Here is a 23,420-nt window from a genome sequence, read left to right on the forward strand (position 1 = left end):
AGTAAATGAGGTTGCTGCCCAAAGGGAAATCCAATAGGACTTTCACAGAAAATCTGTTTCGCAGGTGTGAGCATGCGCCAAGTATTTTGGCTACAGATAAATAATGTCTGTCCAAGTGGCTTGTGTTATCGTGCCAAGCGGTTGATCATATTTAATATGATATGGAGGGAGGCATAATAAAAAGAAAAGACGGTCAAGGAAATGCGTGAAGCTCTGTATTGTGTGTACATTTCAGGAATGTTACCTGTTACTGTGGCACGAACTGTGGTATTTTCTGTGGTGGCATGAGATCATCGAAAAAGTACAAGTTCTTTAAAAGTGTGAAAGTGAAGTGTAGAGTTAAGAGTCCTACTTTATAGTATCACATGCAACGCATGCGCTACTTTCTGCGTTTCGCTTGTGTTTCACAGATTTGTTTTATGGCAGTACTGGTACCCATTAGGTAACGTGAAGCCGACAGTAGTACAGTATCGTGGCGTAGGTGTTTTCTTTCCCCTTCACAAGATTGGATATACCTAAGAAGTGAATCTGCTCGCCGCTACGAGCATTCGCGTAACGCCGGTGGTTACGTAGTTTGGGAGAACTTCGAGGACAGCAGGGCAAACTCAGGGAACATAGTCATTCTGGGAGCGGCATGAGATAAATGGCGCTTAATTATTTTGATACCTGACCTTTCCCACAAGACAGCTGTAAGTGCGCAATAGGCAAAAGAAAATCATGTTTGCCACAGACAGGTGCACGTAAGCAAATGTTCCGCTTGCTTATGCAGATGACTTTTCCTTTTAGCATAGCCGACAACACCAATGTGTCCGCTGCTGAGGCTATTACAGCTTCGCGGGAAATGACATTTTGTTTAAGGGACAGCTGTCAAATATATAACAAAACGGTCGACATGAAGTCTGTGCGCAACTTTCGGGATTTGCATAACTAACGCTTCTCCTTTCAGCGGCTTCTGACGTTGTTGGAGGAACTTATGGTTGGCTGCCTCGCACAGTTTACATACAGTCCGTCTGCAAGGGACTAGAGCAAGGAGAAAGGTGTGCGAAAAATACCGATTCCAGCCTAAGTGAGTTCTCTGCGTTGTAATGTCTCATTTCTGGCCCTGGACTGGTCTAATAATTGAAGTATACCGAATATGGATAGCAACTTAAACATTGTCATCATCACTGACAAGCGCATCAAGGTGGGCTAACCAACGATGTCGAGTCATTCACTGAAATGCTGTGGGGGCAAACAAGGCTCCACGTATCGGCAGTTTGTGTTCAGGCTACGTGTTTGAGCTCTAGCAGATCTAATTATTACATAATTTCGACACGCTGAATATCCCACTTCGTTTTTTCATTTTTCCGGAGAATCCCCACTCGTTATTTTATGTTCTTTTCAGATGTTCAATTATGTATTGGTGAAGTTCTGCTTGCCTCATTGACTTTACTTATGCCGGAGACGCACAAACGAAACCTTCATGCGAAAGAAGGCAGTGCGAAGCGAAAGGTTGGGAGTGGTAAACGCTAAAGCTTCATGTAAAAATAGAAAGAAAATGACGATGAGAACTTAAGGCAGGTAATTAAATACTTTGCCAAAAGTGCAATATAAAAGTTTGACAAAGCAGGCGTAATTTTTATTTTCCTTATATGATATGCACCCTTTTGCATGCTGTCCTGCGCGACGAACTGGCAGTGACATGTTTTTAATACGTTTTAACACTGACGCTCTATTCACAATGTTTAATACTAGGCACGACACTGTATTCACAATTGTCTATTAGAACGGAAAAATGTGTTACCATAGAGCTCCATTAAACTCGGACGTAGATCATGTCTTCTTCTGCAAGCACTTAGCTAGCATATACAATTATCAAACTTGTTCACTGAAAAGCTTTAAGGGCAGCTTTTATAGAATAGCGAGAGCTGGACACCTATGGCACTTTAATGCAGCTGCCCTGAAAAGCTTTGTGTCCCCAACGCTAATGCAAAATTGAGGTGAAAATTTCGATCAGAAGCTGATTTACTTTTTCATAACCATGTGTCTTTTTCAGAAATGCTACGGATTTTGAGAGAAGTTTTGGTTATTTTTGCTGCTAATTACCTACTTGGAAGTGAATTTTCGGTGGCAGCATTAAAGATCGACGGGTCTACCCCACTGAAAAGCGCGGTGGAAGGGGTATCAAGTGTCGTGAGTAAAGCGGCATCTGCTTTAACAAACACGTAAATAACTTTTTTCCCGCTTCCGTTTCGCCAGGACCAAGTATAAAGAGAAATAGCGACTGAGAAAATACATGGTTGGATCATAGTTTTTAAGGACACAGTGAAAGTAGTGTTGGCTGGTGTCAGCCGCACAAAAAACCGACGTGACACAAAAAATAATTGGTCCTTGGTGTAATAGTGAAATATGCACTTTCATCGTTTCTTTCTGCAAATTAACGCGTGTGTCTTATGTGCCAGCGCACTCCAAACAATGAATATTGTGTACTTTGTGCTTGCATCAAGTTTTGTGCCTTCCAGAAAAAAAATGTTTAATCCTAATTTGAAGCTCTGCCAAGAAGTCCTGGATATATGCATTGCTATCCTCAAAATTTGATAATAAATAATTTTCCTACTACTGCTGCATAGCCGCTCACAAAAAGAAAGTAAGAAAAATGCATGCGAATTGAACAAGCCGATGACGTTCTGTAATTGCAACGTTCATGCTGCACCTCAAGATGTAGGTGAAGTGCACTAGAACCTCGAAAGAATACCTGGGCCAGTGCCAAATTAAATCTTTGGATATCGGCAAATTGGAGAGGAAGTCTTAAGAAAAACATGCTCGAGAGTAACACGAAGCTCGTGAAATTGGGTTGCTCCCGTGCGATGACAATGATTTCTTTCATTTCATTTTACGAGTGTCACGCCCGACGTATATTGAGTACAAATGGCCGCATCGACCGCGTCAAGTAGCGGCGCAGGACTCGGAAGCTTTCAATGAAATACGCTGTCAAATTTTCGGATGGTAGAACTGTAATCTCAGTCCATCGAAGAAATGCTTACGACATTTGAAATAGTTTTGCCTTAAGTCAAAGGCTTATCTATTTGTTTCCCGAGTCGTCGTGGTAGATACGGTGGAAGATAGCCATTTATTAAATAGCAGCTTGTTTAGCGAAGCCTCGAGAAAAATTGCTTATCGTGGCTGCTGCGTGCGTCACATGCGTAGGAGAGCACGCGGGAGCGAGTAGAGAGATAGCAAATGATAAATGAAAGGTAGGGAGGTTAACCAGGACTCAGCCCGGTTGGCTATCCTACACTGGGGAAAGGGAAAAGGTGACGGAAAGATTAAAAGAAGAGAAAGTCCACTGGGGATATCGTTCGGCCACTCAGTCCGGATCACGGACGCTGACTCAATCCTGTAGCTTTCAAATATCGCAGCAGCGCTTTTGTGGCCTTTTGTAGCTGCGATACGCGAGGTCATGGTACCAAGATCTTGTTCAAGAGGAACGGTTTTCTATCTAACTGGTTGAGACCTGTGCAGAGATCTTGTCTGTCGTTTTCAATAGATGGGCAGTAGCACAGTAGATGTTGTATAGTTTCCTCGACACCGCAGGCATTGCATTCGGCGCTATCAGCCATTCCAATCAGAAACGTATATGCATTGGTGAATGCGACGCCCAAGCGTAAGCGGCACAACATTGTTTCCTCAATGCGCGGAAGCCCTGGTAACAGCCGCAGTTGCATAAATGGATCGAGGGAATGCAATCGATGTTCAGTGAATTCAGGGGTGTTCCCTTTCTCCAATGTCATGCGGTGCGCTAGCTTGCTTAGGTGTCGGGCTGCGTCAGTCCGCGATAAGGTACAGAAACAAGGGTTGCTCCTTCGTGTGCTCGATATAACTGTAGCATAGAGCCCACAGACCCCCCCCCCCCCTCCCGCCCATGTTTTTCCGGCGATGAACTTGAAGACGTGGACAATACATGTGAGTTTCTTTAAGTGGGCAACCTGACAGCTCCAAGAGAGGTCCCGGTCTACAATGACGCCCAAAGACCGATGATTTCTCTTGTAGGAGATAGGCTGACCAATGAGATAGGCTGACCATACTGGATAACGAGTCATCGCTTTTCGCGTAAACGCGACTAACGCACATTTTCTGTTGAGATCGTAAGGCCTTGTGTGTGAAGATATTCAGATGCCTGCGTTGCTGCTTTCTGTAGCCGTGCGCGAACCTGCAGGCGAGTGACCACTGATGTCCAGATGCAGATGTCGTCGGCGTAGATTGAGACCCTCACTGCTTGCGGTAGGGATTCGGCCAGCCCAAGAAGCGGGAGGTTAAAAAGAATAGGGCTTAGAACCCCTTCTTGGGGAACACCTCGGCATGTGTAGCGGTCGGTAGTCGGACCATCTTCCCTACTTACGAACAAGGACCTTTGTGTCAAGTAATTTCTTATCCATCGATATACTCGCCCTCCTAGTTCAATTGTCGAAAGTGCGTCTAGAACGATTTGATGGTAAAAGCTGTCGTAAGCGCCTTTAACGTCAAGAAAGAGTGCTACTGATAATCGCTTCCTCGATTTTTGCTGTTCTACAGATGATACTAGATCGATGACACTGTCAATCGATGAACGACCGCGTCGAAATCCCGCCATAGAGTCAGGGTAAATTTTGTGGCGTTCAAGGTACCATTCGAGACGCATGAGGATCATACGTTCCATGAGCTTCCAAACGCAGCTGGCAAGAGCTAAAGGCCGGTAAGATGCCAGTTCGAGTGGCTACTTTCCTGCTTTTAGAAGCGGTACCGGCCGGCTGCGTTTCCATTTCTGGGGGACGACACCATTTTGCCATGAAATATTAAAGAGGCTGAGCAGTTCTCTTCGTACTTGTCGACCTAGGTGGCACAGATCAGTATATGTTACACCATCGGGTCCATAGAGAATGGAGCGTCCATACTTGCATCTCGTGGACCGGGGATGTTTCCTATAGCCATGTCGTGGACTAAAACTGTGACGCCGGCGACTTTCCCACAAAATTGCAACGTCTATTTCACGACGGTTTTGATAGAGAGCAAGGGGTTAAAAGGGTGTCGTTGCTGGGGACTTGAGCAGAGATGCCATATACCCTATGGAGTCTCTGCTCTGCAATGGGGCCACACATGGGACAATGGCTTGCGGGGGTCCAGGGAGTCGCAAAATCATTTCCATCTTTGATCCGCTAGCTTATCCATTCGGCGTTTGAACTTGTTTTGCACGCGCCGAGCTTCTCTGAGGTCAAGAATTGACTTCGTGCGCCTGTACCCCGTTTCAGCTCGGTGACGTAGTGCACGAAGCCTTTCCAATCCAATGTAATTCTCTCTACGTTTTGACGAATGTGCGAAGCAGCATGTACAATCCTGCATTGCGTCTGCAATTATGTCTTCTAATCAGCGTGCGATATCTCTCTTGCATGTATCTTCTACACGATCTTGAAAGACTGACCAGTCGATTTGGCGAGACACAACCGGTAATGCGGTGTCTTGTCCATCGATTCTCACGTAGGTCGGAATGTGATCACTTCCATGGATTTCAATATTAGTGAACCACTGCACGCTCGAAGTCAGGCAACGTGACACCAAAGTCAAGTCAAGGCAGCTGCTGTACGTTGTTCCTCGCAGAAATGTCGGGCTTCCGGCATTTAGAAGACACAGATTGTGGCCTGATGCAAAGGATATTAGTGACTTGCCCCTCGAATATATCCTGGAGCTTCCCCATATATGGTGGTGAGCGTTGGAGTCCGCTGTTATTATCCAAGGACCCGGAGTAGCAGTCACAATATCTTCTAGTCTTTTGCTATAAAACTGACTTGTTGGGAAAGGTCTGTAGCTTGTCCAGAAGAACACGAATAGCACTCACCAGAGAGCTGATCATGACAACAACTTGTTGATCCTGGTCCAACAATTTATCAGGAACAGACGAAGTATCCCTCGCTGTAGAATTCTGATTTCGCTCAGTAGGGTCATGTAGCCTCGGGAGTGCAGGCCAAGCGTCAGCAGCCGTGATGTTCGATGCACCTTTGTCCTTTGAGCTGACTGTGTTTGGCCTGTGCGGAAGAGTGGGTTGGTCGTAATGTACGTGGCTGGCGTTCTGCAGAGGCTTTGGAGGTTCGTGATCGACGTCGGCGACGTGATCACAGTCGCCTAATAGATGCTGCTGCTTTTCGGTGAGGCGAGTTGTCTCTAACCATTTTCTTCAATATTGCCATCTCCTTTCGAATCAAAGGGCATTCCTTCGAGGATGCATCGTGAGGGCCGTTGCAGTTTGCGCACTTCAGCACACTGGCCTCGCACGTGTTAGTGGTGTGGGGCCCAGTGCAGCGAGAACAGACGGTAGTGTTATTGCATACACTACTCACATGGCCAAGCTTCATGCACTTCCAGCATTGTAGCGGATTTATATTAACGGGTGAACTACGTGTCTGAAGTGGCCCACTTTTACATGCGATGGGAGGGATTCGCCCTTATATATAATCTTAACACACCGTGACGTGCCGAGACGAAATGCGTTTGTGATGATGATGTTTTTTGTAGGTGACTTGATTAAGATCGACAGGCCGGAGTCGACAATGGTCTCGTCAACATCGTAAATTACGCCAGTACTGACTTGCTTGCACTGCGGAAAATGAGGGCGGACTTTCATCCCGTCAAGTTCCGTGACTTTGGGCAAGGAATCCAACGCAGTCGCGTGTTCTACGTCAATCGCTAGGACGTTCTTAAGGGTGTTCACTCTGATGTCTTTGATTTCATTTTGAACCAGCGCCTCTAGATGTGAAGACACGGCTTGCCTGTTGAGGCGTCTCAGGTTGTCAGTGGCGAGAACTGGTGCGAACAGGATGGTGAGATCCTCGGTATTGAGCGTAGATCTCATGGTGGACTCACTCGAATTCTATGATGTGCTGAGAAATTTTCGATTTGCTTTACGATTCCCCACCAGCTCGAAGGTATCGTCACAAGAATATTCACTGCTGGCATAGTACTGCATGGTGTCATCGCCGTCAGTGCCGCTCTCGGTACCATTGCGCTTCTTGGAGGCAACCGCTGCGGGCACTGCCGAGTCCGGCGGACGCACGTGAGACTCCATCTCCATCGTAGTTGAGGAGGAAATAGCAGTCCTCATTCATCCTCAGCAGTCGAAATTTCTCATTGTGCCGCTATCTGCATGCACATATGCTTATCATTTTTCCCACGACAAACATCATACATCGGCATTGTCCTCGTTACATCACTGCACCGACGGATTGAATGGTGCATTCGTATGAACTGCAGTTTGCAAATCTACATAGCTTGTGAACGCGGTGGGTGCATAAACGTAAACATTGCATCACATTAAGGTTGTCACCTGCGTGGTGGATCAGTATTGCGTGAAATACACGTTGCACATGATGAAAGTTAAGTCAATTGCACGCATTACATTTATGTGTACGGCACTTAATTATGTCCCTCACGAAAGCTTCACTTCGCATATCGATACCAACGTGTGTGCTGGTTTCCCATAATTTTTTAACGAAGAATAACAATATCACAATTAATCTTTAATTGACGTCTCTTTATGCTGCTACACCTAGCATTGTGTCTTGTTAGTTGTTGTTCTGGTGAATTGAATTGAATTGTGTGGTTTTACGCGCCAAAACTGCGATTTTATTATGAGACGCGCCGTAGTGGGGTACCCGGGATTCATTTTGACCACCACGGGACAAGGGCGTTCTCACATTTCGCTCTCATCGAAAAGTGGCCGTCGCGGCTGGGATTTGATCCCGCGATCTCGTGTTTAGCAGCGTAACACAATAGCCGAAGCCATCGCGGCGGGTCTTCTTTCTAGTCTTACGCATTTTACCGCTAAATATTACTAATTGCTCATATATTTTGCTTGAGCTCTATATTTTCTGTAACAGCGATGTCTTGCTGGCACTGCCGCGTTCGTGCTGGCCTTGCAGCGTGACTTGCAGTCTACTGAACTCTTAGAGATGGATGGAGTATTGGCTTTTGTGACCCACATCAGTATCGTCATCAAAGTCAGTATGCTGAAACACTCGTTATTTATTGGTCCTTTTTGCTAGCTCTTACGAGTTGCGCAAAGCTCTTCGAGCACCCTCTGTGACGTTTTTACAAGAAAGAAAGTTCTCTAATAGGAAAAATCAGACTTGAAGGAAACGGAAGTAAGAGTTCGTATTACCCCCATTTCTGCGGGTTCAGGAAACTATATTTGGAGAACGGAGTGTAAGTGCGAAGAAGGGTTCGTAGATGGCGCCACGATGCTGCACCGACAAAGCTGGGAACACAATCTAGGGTAATTGGAAGTTCAAATGGACGACCCGCAGTCGTCAAGAAGAAAGGCATAGAAACAGAGACGGCAAATCGCAAAGGATGGAAACTAAAATATTCTCGCAGATTCATAAACACGGCAAGAAATCACGAGAAAAAATTTGTGCTGTAACACACAGGACAATGCCTTGCTTTTTGAGGCCCTAACTTGCTGTCTGAGGACAAAAACCTGTAGGAGCAAATATCTGCAACACGATGAAGCATGCGTCAGCTGCAGCGAAAGTTCAGAAACGACGCAACTCATTTTAATTGAATGCCAAGACATTCGCCATGACAAGATTCTATAGAGTGTTCACCTTCCAGAAGCAGTGGAATTCAAAACTAATGAGAGCGTTAATTTTTCCATGGTCGAGATAAGCAAAAGACGTTACAGTATGGGTAGAAAAAAAGCAGGAAATAGGTGAAGCCAAGTTTGTTACCAGCATTGCTAACTTTAAAATACCGATATAGAGGTTTTAATAAGAAAGAAAGAAAGTATAGACAGGGATGATGCTAAACTGCAACAGGTGTTTACCGTAAAACCTTCTTAGCTCAAGAAGTCTAAGTGATCATTTGTCGCCGCCCCATTTTAAATCGTTATCTTCGTCATTGGAGCCTCCTAGATTTCTTGGCTTGGGCGTAATGCAAACCTTTTTCAGATGCAGTCTCTCTAAAACAGAGTTCCGTACATGCCAAGCCGTGCATACTAAGGTGGGCGAAAATAGGGGTTGGCGTTATATCGAAGCAACTCGTATACTTATGTTCATATTGATAGAAAAGGGGTCTACATTAATGATATTCAGGGGGTTCAGATGGCAAAGATAAAGAAAAAAAATAATTGTTGGCGTTTTGTTGCGCTTGGTTGGCTGTATTGACCTTGCGTTCTTGGCACGCTCTCACCTTTGACATGTTTTTCCCCTTCAGTTCCCTTGCTTCACTCTGGAATAAATAAGATGTGCTATCCATGCCGTTAAAACAAGCTGTTAGTCAGCGCTTGTGTGTACGTGTCTCCCTTCGTGTGGTCGTCTGCTTGCGCTGTTACCCATGTTTCAAGATGAACACACTCGCCTAAAAAGAAGTATTGATGACTTGGGTCAAAATCGCCTCAGAAAGAATTATATCGTGTGCTTTTCTTCCCATGAAGATTACGTTTATTATGTTTTCTCAAGAAGGAGTGGTCGTAATTCAATTGTAAGTCTGAAAAAAATCCGTACTGTGAAAGTTTTATCGCCTTGCATCGTGCGCTGTATGCAGAGTACATGCCTGCTGCTTTTACTGAGGTGCTTATTCTTAGGTTTCTGCCTTCGCAACGCCATCGCATTGTGACAGACGTGAAGTTTGGAGGTCACAAGTTCGCCGAGATTTTTGAGGACAAAAACGATGCTGGTTCTCTTACGTGCAACCTTTTGGGCGACAGGTGGGTAGTGACGCAATTGTAAAACATCGTTTCATGAAAAAAAAATGTGATGAAATTCAGTTTTTAATGAAAGTTCGCACAGAAGAGAGAACAGGAACAGTTGTGATGAAACTGTGCTGGGAATTCTCCTGTGATATGTGCATGGAATATCAAGCGCCTACATTTAGTTAAAAACCGAGGGACTTCAGGCCAGAGTACTTCGGCCGCCACATTTACTGCCGTGTGTGAAAAAAAGACCACCTCAGTATCATAAATGTTGAGCACTTCGTGTTAGCTAACAAGGAAGTGTTGTGTTATCAACCAAGTGACCGAATGATTTGCAAACAGTGCTGCTGACACAGCCTCAACTGGCACGTGCACTGTTGAATTTCACAGCGATTCTATTTTGCCGGGTATCTTGTCAGCCGACCCAAGTGTCATTATTGCCATGTGCTTGGGAAGCATTGAAATGCTCGGAGCATTTTAGTCGAACTTGTGAACTGAAGGAGCATGCCATCTGGCGCCACACAGCACCTAAGTCGAAGCAATGAGCCTTGTCGTCATTAGGACTCGGGTAAACCAGCAACAGTTTACACTTTCAGTGTGATGATTGGAAGAGCGGCAGTCATAGTAGACAGTACACTGTTGTGCACTCTCTATTAGAGTGCACAAATAATAGAAAAAGCGGACATTTATAAAATACTCACAATATTTCAGCGTCAGATGTTGAATTGTTGCGCTAGTAATGCTAATTTTTTATCCTTGTTTCTTATGCACTACCAGTCGAGCCGTTATACGAGCTACACAGTATTACTGTACATTTACTACATTTGCCGCTCTTCTCTGCATCGGTTATACTTGCCATAGCGACATGACTTGTAACGGTGGTTTGAACTACTAACTTGAATATAAGAAGTAAATATGAATCCTGTTGAATTTGTTAGAATGATTGTGTACGGTTGCCATCGCCGACTTGCTTCTTTAATGACTGGGCATTACAAGGGAAACGAAATTACGGTGTCTGCATATAAGTTATGTACTATGCCAGGCACGCACGTGGTGCGCTTCAAGTGAACGTGTACTTCTAGTTCCGACAGTGTGTGTACTCTTCCGGCAGGATACTTATAGAACATTTGTTGAAGTTCATCCCAAGCGCGCTTGTCACTGACGTAACGATGGAAGAAATGGAAGTGTTCGTGGACAAGTGCGTCGACCGAGAGCCGGAGACAAAAAGATCCTCCCTGTTGGATTTGTTAGGCACCGCACTTCAGAGCCTCCTGATATACCCAGGTAAACGTTGCTATTTTACTCGTGCGCATCGCATTAACCAATATCGCACGAAATAGTGCTGACGCACGAAACTGCACGTGCAACAACATGAATGTGCACATAAATATGCACACTTCGTTCACCACAGCGTGGGAATATTTCTTTTTCTCTGCACGAACGCTTTTGGAATAAGCAAAAAAAAAATTCTAAACGTGCAGCTAATACGTACGCCGACTGAGACGGCAGCAACAATTAAGAACATAAAAAGTACAGCGGCATTTGAAGAAAAATTACGAAACAAGGTTCTTTGTTAGGAAATAATGTTTAGCTACAAGCTCTTGTGACCGCTTTTTTCTGTACCTCGTTTGACAGAGTTCCCGCATTGCGGCTTTGAACACCCGTTTCCTGCTTCCTGTAAGAGAAATGTAATGCCACAGTCTATACTATGCCGTCTACCAAAGGGCATTGAACTCGACAAAATCCATTGAGTGCCACCATAAAACAGAAACAGCATCGACAACACGAATGGTGAAATGCGGGCATGTACGCAGGAGCAAAACAGTGTGATGATTGAAAAAGAAAAAAGAAAAAAAAGGGAGATGCGGGACGTGACAGCGTACCGAAAAAGAAAAAAAAAGGGGGGGGGAAGAGAAGCACAGCTCGTGTCTGTGCTAGGTTCCCCCTTACAAGGTAAGTAATGCAGTGAAGTTAACTAAAACCGGGTTAACCCTTTCAGCCCCTAATTACCAGTGTAAGGCTGGCAAAATTCAATTCCTTCAATAAGAAGTTCAGACTTAGTAAAGTATATGAATAAAAGTTAAGAGCAGTGCCCTGTCATACCAGCGACATCATATTGCGTGCTTTTAATTGGAAGCGAGTTAAATCAAAACATTTTCAAAAGACACATGCGTGATTATTTTTAAGATGCTTGGAACAGGACTGTTTTCAAGCCGGATAATATCTGCAAAAACTAAAAAGAGAACTTTTTTTTTGTGAATTGGACCCCAGGGACAGAAGCATTTACGCTAGAATTGTTCCTAGGAAGAATGTCTTGCTTCCTGACATAAAATTATCAAAGGCGGCAAGACAATGGTTGAGTGCATTTATTTACGATAAACATTGTGACGATGGCCCCTGATCTTTTTAACTTTGGCGATATTGTTTGGGAAAGCTTACTTGTTGCAACTTTGTTGCCAGGTATATCATGTGATTCTAAATAAAAGCATTGTGCCTTAAGATGTGAATGATACGTTTTGATTGTGAAGAGATGGTAAATAACATATACAAACACATGCGTGGTGTACTAACTTATTATGATTAACTTTGTTTTGATGGTCATACAGGTAAAAGGCAGAACTCTATACGGCAGTCACAACAAAAAGAAAAGACTACGCCTGGTGGTCGAATGAATAAATACATTTTGTAATGTCATTGGCTTTAAGAGAACCTGCCATGCCATGCCATCGCAAGCGTGTTACTAGCGCTTTAGTTTCAGAGAATATAAATCAGAATTAAATTTTATTATTATCGCATCTTGTCATTACAGTTTCTTAAATACGGAATGAGTTTTCAGAGTCATAGACTGAATCGGCACTCCTGTGCATAGTAAACGTTAAGTAGTTAACGTGACTATTAGCAGCACTAACAGAGCAAAGTGGTACATGCTGAAAAATACAGAAATATAATTTATAGAGGACCAAGTTTGAATGCAAAAGGAAAAAGAAATGAACTATTAAAAATCTAACATGTTTAAAATTTCAGCTCCCGTCATTGCATGAAGTTTCGAGTTCCTATCTATTCTTCTTTAGGTTAAAAATTGTTGTTCCTGCCATGGTTTAAAATATCATGTCGAATTCACAAAGCTTCTCATTCGTAAGCACTCTTTGTCATCAACCTTCCACTTTCGCTAATTTTGTGTTCCGCATAAGCGAATGGCTAGAATTTGCTCCTACAAACAATTCTAGCGCAATCGCTTTTCATGACTGCGGACACTGGGGAGGAACATACAAGGCTTTGCGTTGGTAAATGCTGTTTACCACTCAACGATGACTTCGCTAATAATATGCTCGATATCACGATATGCCGGTATCTGCTCTTAAGAAGCAACATTAGCTCGGCGCCAACTCCGATGTCACCTATCCGAATACATCTAAATTACAGGAATGCTTTTATGAGACAACCGCCTGACGGATTTGAATGAAATTTCTCTCATTCGCGAGACAAAGTTAAATTATAGCTACTGTAGGAAGCATAATTTCGACTTGAGTATGTAATTAAAAAATGGTGTAAATCGACGTATAAAGAAAGAAGCGCAAGGCTGAAAAATTTGTGACTCCATATCAAATACCGATATTGTGGTTCTTTAAAGTGCATCTTATAGAGCGTCTAAAGAGGACAAATGTGTTTTAATAAATTACAGCTCACGCGAGAATTATCAAATGTTCACAAGCGTCTTGCAATGTCCTACTCAGAAATTAGTGTCATACTTTAGAGAAATTTAATTATATCAATTTCGTGGGCTTTAGTTGAATTTTGGGTGCAGTTTATAGAATCGTAATGTTTGTAATGAATTGTAATGTAATTGTAGTTGTAATTGTAATTGCAATTGTAATACTTCATTTCTGATTTTGGAAGTTGTAAACTTGATAGTCTCGTTTCGAAAAATGTAGCAATTTTCAATATTCTTTGAACCAAATCAACGGCCTAAAAATTAATTTCCCACCATCCCTAGAAATAACGTTTTTATATGCAACAAACACTACTAGAATCGATGCAGTGATTCCCCCCCCCCCCCCCCAAAAAAAAATATGTTTCTCCTTTCCTATGTATTATTATAGGTTTCGCCGGGCTCTTACTCGGCCACACTTCCAGCGTAAGAAGGTTTTTGTAATTGCTGGCCTTGAAATACATGTATTCATGCAATGTGTTATTCTAATCTTTTGCTATTGCACATATTGTTTAGGTTGATGATATCATTTAATGTTTATTTGATGTTAATATTTAGGTTTTTTAATGTTGTTCCAGTTTATATATATTACATAAGCATTATCGATATATTGTTTATGTATTTATGCTTATTTATGTTAAATAAATAAACAGCTACATTAGCACATATCGTGACAGCGCTGATAAATGCCCCAAATCAGGTCTCATAGTTGTCATTCAAGTCGGCAAGTGCTGAATTCTTTTTTTTTCAGGGGTAAAAACAAGAAAAGAAAGAAAGAACGGTATGCCTTTGCGATGTGTGAAGGCACTGTTGTCACACGCATAGTATTTCCGGCGAATATATACTGCGGTTATAAGCTTTACTTTTTACTAATCTATTGAGACTTGTTTTTCATATTTCACGCACATAGGATGGAAGCAAAATCTTTATCTTATGTGCTGCGCAAGAACACGTGCAAGAAGTAAAATCTGATGCTAGAAAATTTGCCACGCAGGTACCAAATGGTGTGGGGCTGGAGACATTGCCAACGGCTACGACGACTTGGGGAGGGCCAAGGAGATTGATATGTGCTGTCGCGACCACGATCACGCCGATGACAACATATTGGCTTTCCAGACAAAGCACGGAATCAAAAATTTCAGATTCTATACAATGTAAGATTGTCGTTACAATTCCGAAACGCGCAAATTCCGCGTTATAAGAATAATCAAAGAGAACTGGGCATCACCTAAAGTTTGTTTTAACCACAATTTCCAGGTATTGGACGGTAGCAGAACGGACGATTAGCTGACATCATTTATCAAATAAACCACTATAGAAGGTTTAGCAAGCAACGTAACGAAGACCTGTTTTCGATCGGATCTCGCATGGTGTATCTTCCGACATTGGCGAAACGATCCACGAAGGACAGCCACGCTGTTGTAATGCGCACAGTTTCTTACAATATTACTTAAATAGAAATGTGGCGTCATCGTCTATGCGAGTTTACAAATGTTCACGCTGCCACTATGGAAATCCACAGAAGTGGGTGTACGACGCTGGTCTCGAACTTGGCTTGGCTTAAAATATAATAATTTCCACAGAAATAGAGCGTTATTAGAATACATTAATTGCAAGTCCTTCTTTACGCATAATACATTCGTTATTTTGATGGCTCACTCACAGTTTATATAGCAAGAGCCTGAATAAAACAAAAACAATTCATTGCAATTAGCGCACGCTGAGCGTAAAGGTCGAAGTTTTACCAAGTTTAACGGGCGCCGGACGTAACCACGTCTGATAAAATTCCACAACGGAGCATGAAACAACAACAAAAAAATAGGAAAAGAAAAAAAGCAGAACAACCATTTTACGTGTTTATAAAGAAAAATAAATAAAATTTCAGATGCCAAATTTGGTAGAAAATCCAACCATTGCGACAGACGGAAATTTGCTAGGCAGAGGCATCTTGAATGTTTCTTTGCCGTCCGAGACGCATGTCGATCGGAGGCGACTACTTGCGAGCGTTCCAACGCATATTATAGCCTGACAGCGCACGCTTGCCGTCTAAGTAACTGCAAGAAAATTTGTGGCCACGCCCTTTACAAAAATTGTAAAAAAATTCCGAACTTGCAAGTTTTCTTTACATTTTCCATACTTCATTTCGAATTTCTGGACGGTTCTGCTTTGAGTTGATACGAAGTCCGCAACACTGTTATAGAAATTTGCTTTCCCCCTAGGGTTCTGATATGTATTTTTTGTGGGGTGCTATGTGCCATATTTTGAAGTAAACGAGAAGAAAGGGGGTTACCTGAGGGGCCCTATTTTTATTATTTATATTATAAGAAGCCAACAAACACTGACACCAAGGACAACATAAGGGAAATTACGAAATGCGAAGGTTGTGGGTTCGGTTCCCACCTGCGGCAAGTTGTTTTTTCATCCACTTTAATTTCCATTAATTTATCGTTTCTTTATTTCATTTATTAAGCACAAGTCATTTCCCCTATGTTGTCCTTGGTGTCAGTATTTGTTGGCTTCTTATGATATGAATATTTTGAAGTAGTAGCTAAGCGCGAATGAAACCACGGACACAATGAAGACAGACAAGGACAAGCGCTATTTGCTGTGCCTTGTCATGCTGTGTCATGCTGTGCCTTCCTCTTGTCTCTTCCCTTTGATTTTTTCCACTCTTTTAGTTTGGTGCTGGGGAAGCGAAGGCTTTACACAATACCGCTGGTGGGGACGTGGAGGAAGCTCTATTTTTCAAGAAACAATATCTAAACTGTTTCTTCTCTGTAGTAGTAGTAGTAGTAGTAGTAGTAGTAGTAGTAGTAGTAGTAGTAGTAGTAGTAGTAGTACTAATACTACTACTACTACTACTGCTAATAATAAAAATAATAATAATGGAGAGAGATTACAAACCTGTTTTGGAGAGGATAACGGTTGGTTTCCTAAGCGTTTGGAGCACACGTGGCAGCCGAAACTTCGGAATCCTTTCGCTATGACAGGTCGGTTCATTTAGTAACTTTGGTGCAATCCACTCCGATGTGTCAGTCGTGTATATTGCACATCAGACATTGGGCTGGATACATACAACTGAATACATTATAGTCGAATCTTCCCTTTGGGAAGGGGAAAAACGTCCATGTACGTGCATTGGGTGCACGTTAAATATCGCAGGCGGTCAAGATTAATCCGTAACTCCCCACTACAGTGGGTCTCATAAACGCGTCGGGGTATTGGCACGTTAAGCCGCAGAATTTCATTTTAATTTAATAATTTTGTAGTTGTACAAAAGGTATAGTGGGAATGAGATCAGTTCCGACCATTTCTTTGCGGTGATGTACGCACCTCCCTATTTCTATGACACAGTAATGCATGTTGTGGGATTAGAGCTACGTAACATTGACCGACCTTAGTGATCTCATACTCCCCAAGTCTAAGTAGGCGACATTCATTTATTTAGAATCTAGAACTTTATAGAATCCTTTATTTGTAGCTGTTTGGCCAAAGGCATAGTAGACTCGTTTTTTTCGTATTCGCGGCATGTTATAACACTTTACTACATGAATATATTTCAATCAGATAATTTCGGTGCATCACGTTTATTTTTCTTGGTTGTTTTGTGTCAAACAGTCTCAGTTCTTTGTTGCTGTCGTTCAGCAGGACAACGTCCAAACACTTGCCCACTACTCACGGGTTCGTAGTCGCCTTCTACCATAACTGGCTCCGATGCCGCTCATCATGCTATCGTTGCCATAGTTACCCTCCCTCAGCAAAGGCGCTTACTGCATTGACCCACTGCTAGTTGGTGCGATTATTTCGGTGTCAAATTCTTTTCCTTAATATATCGCCAAATGAAAACAGGCGTAAAGCTGCGCTCGAATTTCGCGTGAGGGAGTATTGTAATCGTCGGGCATTTTTACATCGCAAATGTGCTACCGATCAAGTACCAGCAAAAAAGGAAGCAGCTGAAGATGTTTTGCAGGTACACACTGACGTTCTCGAAGGACAGTTCGGCGGCATAGCTGAGAAGGCGTAGGCAAATTTGGAGGTGTGGGGTATGTTGAGTGTGGGTCTGTGCCCTTCATTCTACGTGCAGCACCTGGTCCAACCCATCCCCTTGACCCATCTTGGGATAAAGGACGGACAAACAGAGGTACAAAGCTGCAAATTAACCAGCACAAATAACCGAGGGCGCAAGAAGACATATACAGATGACTAGCGCTACACAGTAGTCAGCGCTTTGTAGTGTGTCGCACCAAATATTCCGAATTAAAGTACTCCTCAGGGGTAAAATGCCTGAGAAAGCTCGGCCGACGTTTCGATAGGTGGACGTATCTTTGTCAAAGACGGCCTTGTTATCCATGGCTTGTTAGATTTAATGGGCTAGAAGACTGGCGTCATCTGATGTCGCTGGTGGAAGCGGCTGTCTGCAAAGAAAGCCCCTGAAAAGAAGAAGAAAACTGCCATTTCGTGTTTCCAGGCATAGACGTGGAAAGGGCTGAGTTTAAGAAAGAACGGCAAAAGCGGGGAAATGAAAGCAAATTGATGTATAAGAACCTCACACGTAATGAGGTATTGCGGAAATGAAAAACTATTACACTAAGTGCGTTCTTCAGGAATGAGACTCTTGTGGGAAGTAAGAACTACTGTAGGTTGAGCTTATTCCATTTGACAACGTTTTGCATAACGTCCTTACGTTAGGTCTCTTTTACACTGCACCAACAGCAAACTTTCTCTTGGTTCAGGTTACGTTCAGGTTAATGCATTTTCAGGAATATACGTATATTGGTTCGACTTCAGCGTCATAAAAAAAGAAACTGTGTCCGATGTGTGTGTGTGTCTTTATGAAGAGGGTCTTCTCAGGTGCTGTGTTTGACGTTTCTGGAGCTCTTAGGAATTTATTTAGAGTTTTGCTGAACAATGCTTGTTTTTTCATCAGCATAACCCGCAAAAGATTTCAAAGGAAGCAATAGAAGCATAAAAACACTTTCTTGGATTGTACTGGCCTACAATATGAACAGGGGCAACAAGACAACTACGATGAAGAACATCCCCAAAAGAATGAAAGAGCCCGTATATATTGCCACGACCTCGATTTCCTCCATTTTTTTCTACTTTCCAGGACAAACTGCGACGATGATGAGAAGTTCTTCAACTGCCTTGTCAACTCGAGCAATGTTGTTACGGCGTCCGTCGGCATCACTTACTTCGATGTGCTCAGAACCAAGTGCTTCAAATACGGCCATCCTTTAAAATGCACCAGTTACAATCCGTAAGCGTATACGCGTTCATTCGATTGCGCTTCGCATGTCTCGGGCGTCAGGATTGATATACTTACTCAATCCTTTCTCACGTTATGGCACGGTAATGCTCTTACAGCCGCCTTTCATTATTCTTAAAAATCAGAAAGAAAAGTGAACTTCTAGGCTTGGGGCGCATGAATTTGTTGTGAAATGCCTTACACTACACTAAAACGTGACAATAATATAATGAAAGCGCCGTATTAAATATGCAGCTCTGATGTACAAGTTTGCTTTAACTGCAAGAAAAACAGCGCCGATGGAGCTTTTTGTAGCGTGCCAATTTGTTAACAATACAAACATATATACATGGAAGCCTGGAAAGTAACAAAGAGTTATCAGTAACCTCTTTAGCCAGTTCATTGCGAAAGATTGCTCACGCTAACCCGTGTGGAGCTGCGCTGGCCTTTTCAATCATACATCGTTGATAGTACTAGACCATGGACTAACTGATCATTGGCTCGTTAGGCTGGAATCACTGGTCTGACGTGAACAGCGCAGCGACGTAATTACGCAATTTCTACTCTTCATCGTCACCACTCATATGCGTTACTTTAGTAAATTCGTATTGTTATCACAGCACCAATAAGACCTGCGGCAAGCAAGTACACTCAACTGGATAGAAGTATTGTTGATATTTTTTGTAATATCTTGACTATTGTGCCTTTAGCGCAGCATTAAGTCTTTTGGCAAGTTTTTGTCATACGTTCGAGGGTTTGCAGGTACGGACGACACTGTCAGTCGACAGAAAGTACTAAGCTGTCCATAACCTTTACCAGGGGAAAGGTCATTCCGTAAGTTACCTCCATTTCTTTGCTCGGAGCGAGAGTATAAAGCGAACGTGTATTATGACTGCTACTTTCCACCAGTTTCCATTCTGAACTAGTATAATACTTTTCAAACTATACGTTCCGGTTCCTCAAATGAAACTGTCGGGTTCCGAGAAGGTGGATTATTTTGTTACATTTGTTGTGGCATCGGAGTTAGGTCCTCATCTGCAACTGGAATGATTGTTAACATCACGCTCCAAGTCAGCAGCCGTCACAATGAAAAAGGATTGTAACGCTTTCTTCTTGGTAATGATTCTCACAACAATCATCTGCAACGAGATGCACGGTTTATAAATAACGCTCTTTTCAGGTTTCGTATACTGCTGCTTCGTCCACCTTGTAAAAACCAAGAAGAGGACACGTCTCAGCCTAAGAGATGGAGTGTCGAGTACCCACCGAATTTTTTCGAGGCTTTCGTTAACAGGAAGAAATCCGGCCTTATGAATGTGTTCTCGGCACCAGAGGATGATGACACGGAGTGTTAAAACTGATGATGCCGTGGAACTACCTACCGAAATACGCGTAAAAATTAAATCTAGGAGTTTGCAACTCCTAGATTGTGGCCACAGATGTGCATGAAGCTTATGTCTCCCGTACCTTTTGCGCGGGTATCACTGGTGCAATTATACTAAAAATGCAGTCATTCTAGAAGCTAATTTAGCCATGAACCAGGCTGTGCGCATTGAATCCCCCAAGTAGCTTTGACATTGGCGCTGTAGAATATACGCTCAGGTCTTACGATGGAAACTCCCTGCGGAAAAGCGTCCCATGATGCTTAAACAAAACAACTGACATATAGCGTGTTGCTTAAAACAAGGCGGGGATCTCTATTCGCTTCACATTAGGTGAAATACTGCGCAGAATGCAGTGCCGGAATCTGAAGCAGCGTTACATTACTTGTTTCCGCGAAGGGACGTGAATTCATGGTTAACATAATGCGACGACAAGGAGGCTTATGTTCCGGTTAATAAATAATGTATGAGGTATGGCTAATGATGACATGAAGAAATAGTCGTATTCAAGAAAAACCTGTTGAGCAAAACTTGATCTTATGATCTTGCTCTCTAGCCCATGCGTCATTGGATAACATGCAAACATGGAATCTGCTGCCTTGAATATTGAAGGTGTGACGTCAATGCTCGAATTTCACACTGCGTTTGCACTTCAGGGTTACAGCACGCCGCGACTTTTTTTTTCTCCTACAGCATAATTTATAGTGGGCGCTGGAGCACAGGCGCTGGGCTTCCGTCAGCACATCTCTTATAATGTACGGGCGCAAGTGTTTCCTCCATGCGCAAGCCTACTAACACTGTGTGTACATCCACCTAGTTTTTATAGTTTTATAAATGCGCTTTTTTTCTTTCGGGCTATTTATTACGTAGATGTTATTTCATAGTTGCTGGCAGTACCTGATGTAATTCCATACCAGGCGGCAACGACAAGCGCTGACAGCACCGTAAAGGCAGCTGCAATGTCTCTATAGCAGCAGTATTTCGAAAGCGGTTGGTCATAGCATAAATGTACAATGAAACTTTGCGATCGGAGCTGATATTTGTGGAACTTTATACATCGCTCTCTGTTAAAAGTTTATGAAGGGGATGCTTGCTTTGCGAAACCTCTTGGGCTTTGCTGACCGTGGCTGCTGCTGCTGTCGTCCCGAATAACTGCCTCTCTCTCTCTCACACACACACACACAAACACACACACACACACAAACACACACACACAAACACACACACACACACATGCACACACACGCACACACACGCACGCACAGGCACGCACGCACGCACTCATGGAGAAAGTTAAGCAGATCCAAAGCACATGCAGGAATCAATGTGAAGCGAAGCATTCGTTAAGAGAGAGAGAGAGATAAATAGAAGAGAGGAAAAGCAGGTACGTTCACCAGACGCACGTCCAGTTTGCTACCCTGTACAGGGGGAATAGGATGTAGGGATGTGAAGAGAAAGAGATTGAGCACAGTTTCGCCCACATTTGAAGGTACGCATCGACTCTACAAACGGTCACCAAGAACTGTCCACTTGAGGTACTGCAATAGGGCTTTCGTGGCTTTCTGTGTCATCGATGCTTACTGCCACGGTCCAAGGATCTTCATTTCTGAAAATCGCCTTGAGTGAAATGCTGTCTGGAGAGGTTAGCGTTCTACGTCGTACCGGAGACGGAGACATAAGATGTCTCCGTCTCCGTTTCTCCGAATCGTTTCTATTGTTCCACAAGAGTCGCACCTGGGCGTATCACCCATTGCGATGCAGAACGAGTAGGCCTTTATAAATGAAACCCCTAGCCACATGCGCCACAGCACTGTCACCTCAGAGTGGGATACGTTTGATGGCATTTGGATATTAATGGATGGATCAAGTGCACGAAGATGAAACTTCGGGAGGTTGGGAGAAGACCATCATTTCTTTGTCATATTGGTTATGGAAATCTATACAGTCACGTGTCAAGCAAAATATTGATCTAAGAATGTAAGAGCGCTCCTGTTCAGTTGTGCAGGGTGGGCACATCACTGCGCTGCCAAAGAGAGACGAACTTCCGATATTGTAACTATAGATAAACAACAGCAACAAGTATATTGCTGACGCATAGGCACATGAAGAAAAAAGAGGGGAGATAGCGTTCAAGCCTTCCTTTTGCAACGATTCAATAAGAGCTATATTTAATAAAAGAAAATGTAGACATCCACCCAAACGTGGGAAATTGCTACAAAGGAAATCCATACTGGTTGCCATGTGCCACCTTGCTGGCTTCCGTAGAACTATTACGTCAATAGTTATATTTCCTAAATAGCTGCAATAATTTGTAGCAGACAGAATGTCCGGCTACGGTTACTCTTTTTCAGCGTTTTATTTGTATGTTTGCATTCAGTAAAGCCGGAACCAGGGAACTTGATGCGATACTCCGAACAACCGAAATGAAAACAAAGCACTTGTATTGTTATACGCTAGGGCATTTACAAGATGGTCGCGACTTTGCTTGGCCTGAAAGGACGGGTGTGACGACAGCAACGGTTACATCAGTAAATTAGACTTCTCTCGGTGGGGCTATGAATGGTCCTGTGCTTTTTACTTGGCTTCTAAACTTAATATAACAAATTCGTCCTCTTGCAAATAAAAGAAAACAGACAATTTTTAACAATGTTGCACTCAATCCGCAACCATGACAATGCGCGTGAATGAACAGTCGGTGTTAAAAATGCTCTTGGCTGCATACAATTAGTGGACAGGAAACAAACACATGACTGCACGTACCGCGCTTCTGTATAACAAATTACTCGCATATGTTGGGCTAAGGTTGTACGTACACCACGGTACAACCAATAATCCATGCCATATACCTTCTATGAGAGCGTATATCTTTAGCGAAGCGCAACTCATCTTTCACGCCACCGCGAATGACCCATGTGTCTCTGCGCAACGTTTACAGCTGTGAGTTGCAACCCGTGGTAATGGGGCACGTTTATCAAGAAAGGAGGTTGAGTCATTTAGTCACAATTGCCCAGCCTTAAAAAAAAAATGTGACAGAGGTGCACTGGGCATCTAGTATCTTTGAGCGGACGGTGAGGGGCAGCAGTGGCGAAAGCTATAGTCGAACGTGTGAAGCTGCATAACATCTTCAGTTGCTTCCTTCTTTGCTTGTACTTGATTGGTAGCACCTCTGCGATGTAAAAATTCCCCGACGATTACAATACTCTCTCGTGCGAAATTTGAGCGTAGCTTCATGCGTGTTTTCATTTCGCGATAAATTGAGGAAAAGGATTTGAGACCGAAATCACCGCACCGACTGGCAGTAGGTCAGTGCCTTGAGCGCCTTTTCAGAGGAAGAGTCAGTATGGCAACGCTAGCTGTCTTACTGTCGGAATAGGGAGTGGTTTAACT

General features: G+C 43.2%; 1 protein-coding gene and 1 long non-coding RNA gene across 4 annotated transcripts in view; one reads left to right on the forward strand and one right to left on the reverse strand.

Moving 5' to 3' along the window:
• The first annotated feature begins 905 nt into the window (after window positions 1–905).
• Window positions 906–23,012, forward strand: LOC135902198 (phospholipase A2-like). 3 transcript variants are annotated; one of them, XM_065432171.1, is made up of 8 exons: window positions 906–1,066; window positions 2,036–2,204; window positions 9,587–9,709; window positions 10,806–10,978; window positions 14,398–14,557; window positions 18,514–18,663; window positions 19,414–19,485; window positions 19,832–23,012. In XM_065432171.1, the coding sequence occupies exons 2-8, from the start codon at window positions 2,038–2,040 to the stop codon at window positions 20,004–20,006; spliced, it is 1,020 nt and encodes a 339-aa protein (XP_065288243.1). In that variant the 5' UTR covers window positions 906–1,066; window positions 2,036–2,037; the 3' UTR covers window positions 20,007–23,012. The 3 variants fall into 3 exon arrangements, with proteins under 3 accessions (XP_065288243.1, XP_065288245.1, XP_065288244.1); XM_065432172.1 differs by having other exon boundaries at window positions 1,053–1,183; XM_065432173.1 differs by lacking the exon at window positions 19,414–19,485.
• LOC135902202 (uncharacterized) overlaps window positions 16,539–23,420 on the reverse strand; it is a 46,223-nt gene continuing 39,341 nt past the window's right edge. Inside the window, exon 4 of the long non-coding RNA XR_010564439.2 lies at window positions 16,539–17,833. This is a non-coding gene — a long non-coding RNA (uncharacterized lncRNA). The remainder of the gene's footprint in view (window positions 17,834–23,420) is intronic.

Source organism: Dermacentor albipictus, chromosome 4 (assembly GCF_038994185.2).
Source record: "Dermacentor albipictus isolate Rhodes 1998 colony chromosome 4, USDA_Dalb.pri_finalv2, whole genome shotgun sequence".
Lineage (NCBI taxonomy): Eukaryota > Metazoa > Arthropoda > Arachnida > Ixodida > Ixodidae > Dermacentor > Dermacentor albipictus.

Excerpts from the sequence above, each read along its gene's own strand:
- LOC135902198 (XM_065432171.1), top strand. The coding sequence starts at position 2,038 with ATGCTACGGATTTTGAGAGAAGTTTTGGTTATTTTTGCTGCTAATTAC. Across the intron at positions 9,710-10,805 it reads TGCAACCTTTTGGGCGACAG|GATACTTATAGAACATTTGT; the intron begins GTGGGTAGTGAC and ends CTCTTCCGGCAG. Across the intron at positions 18,664-19,413 it reads AAATGCACCAGTTACAATCC|GTACGGACGACACTGTCAGT; the intron begins GTAAGCGTATAC and ends GAGGGTTTGCAG.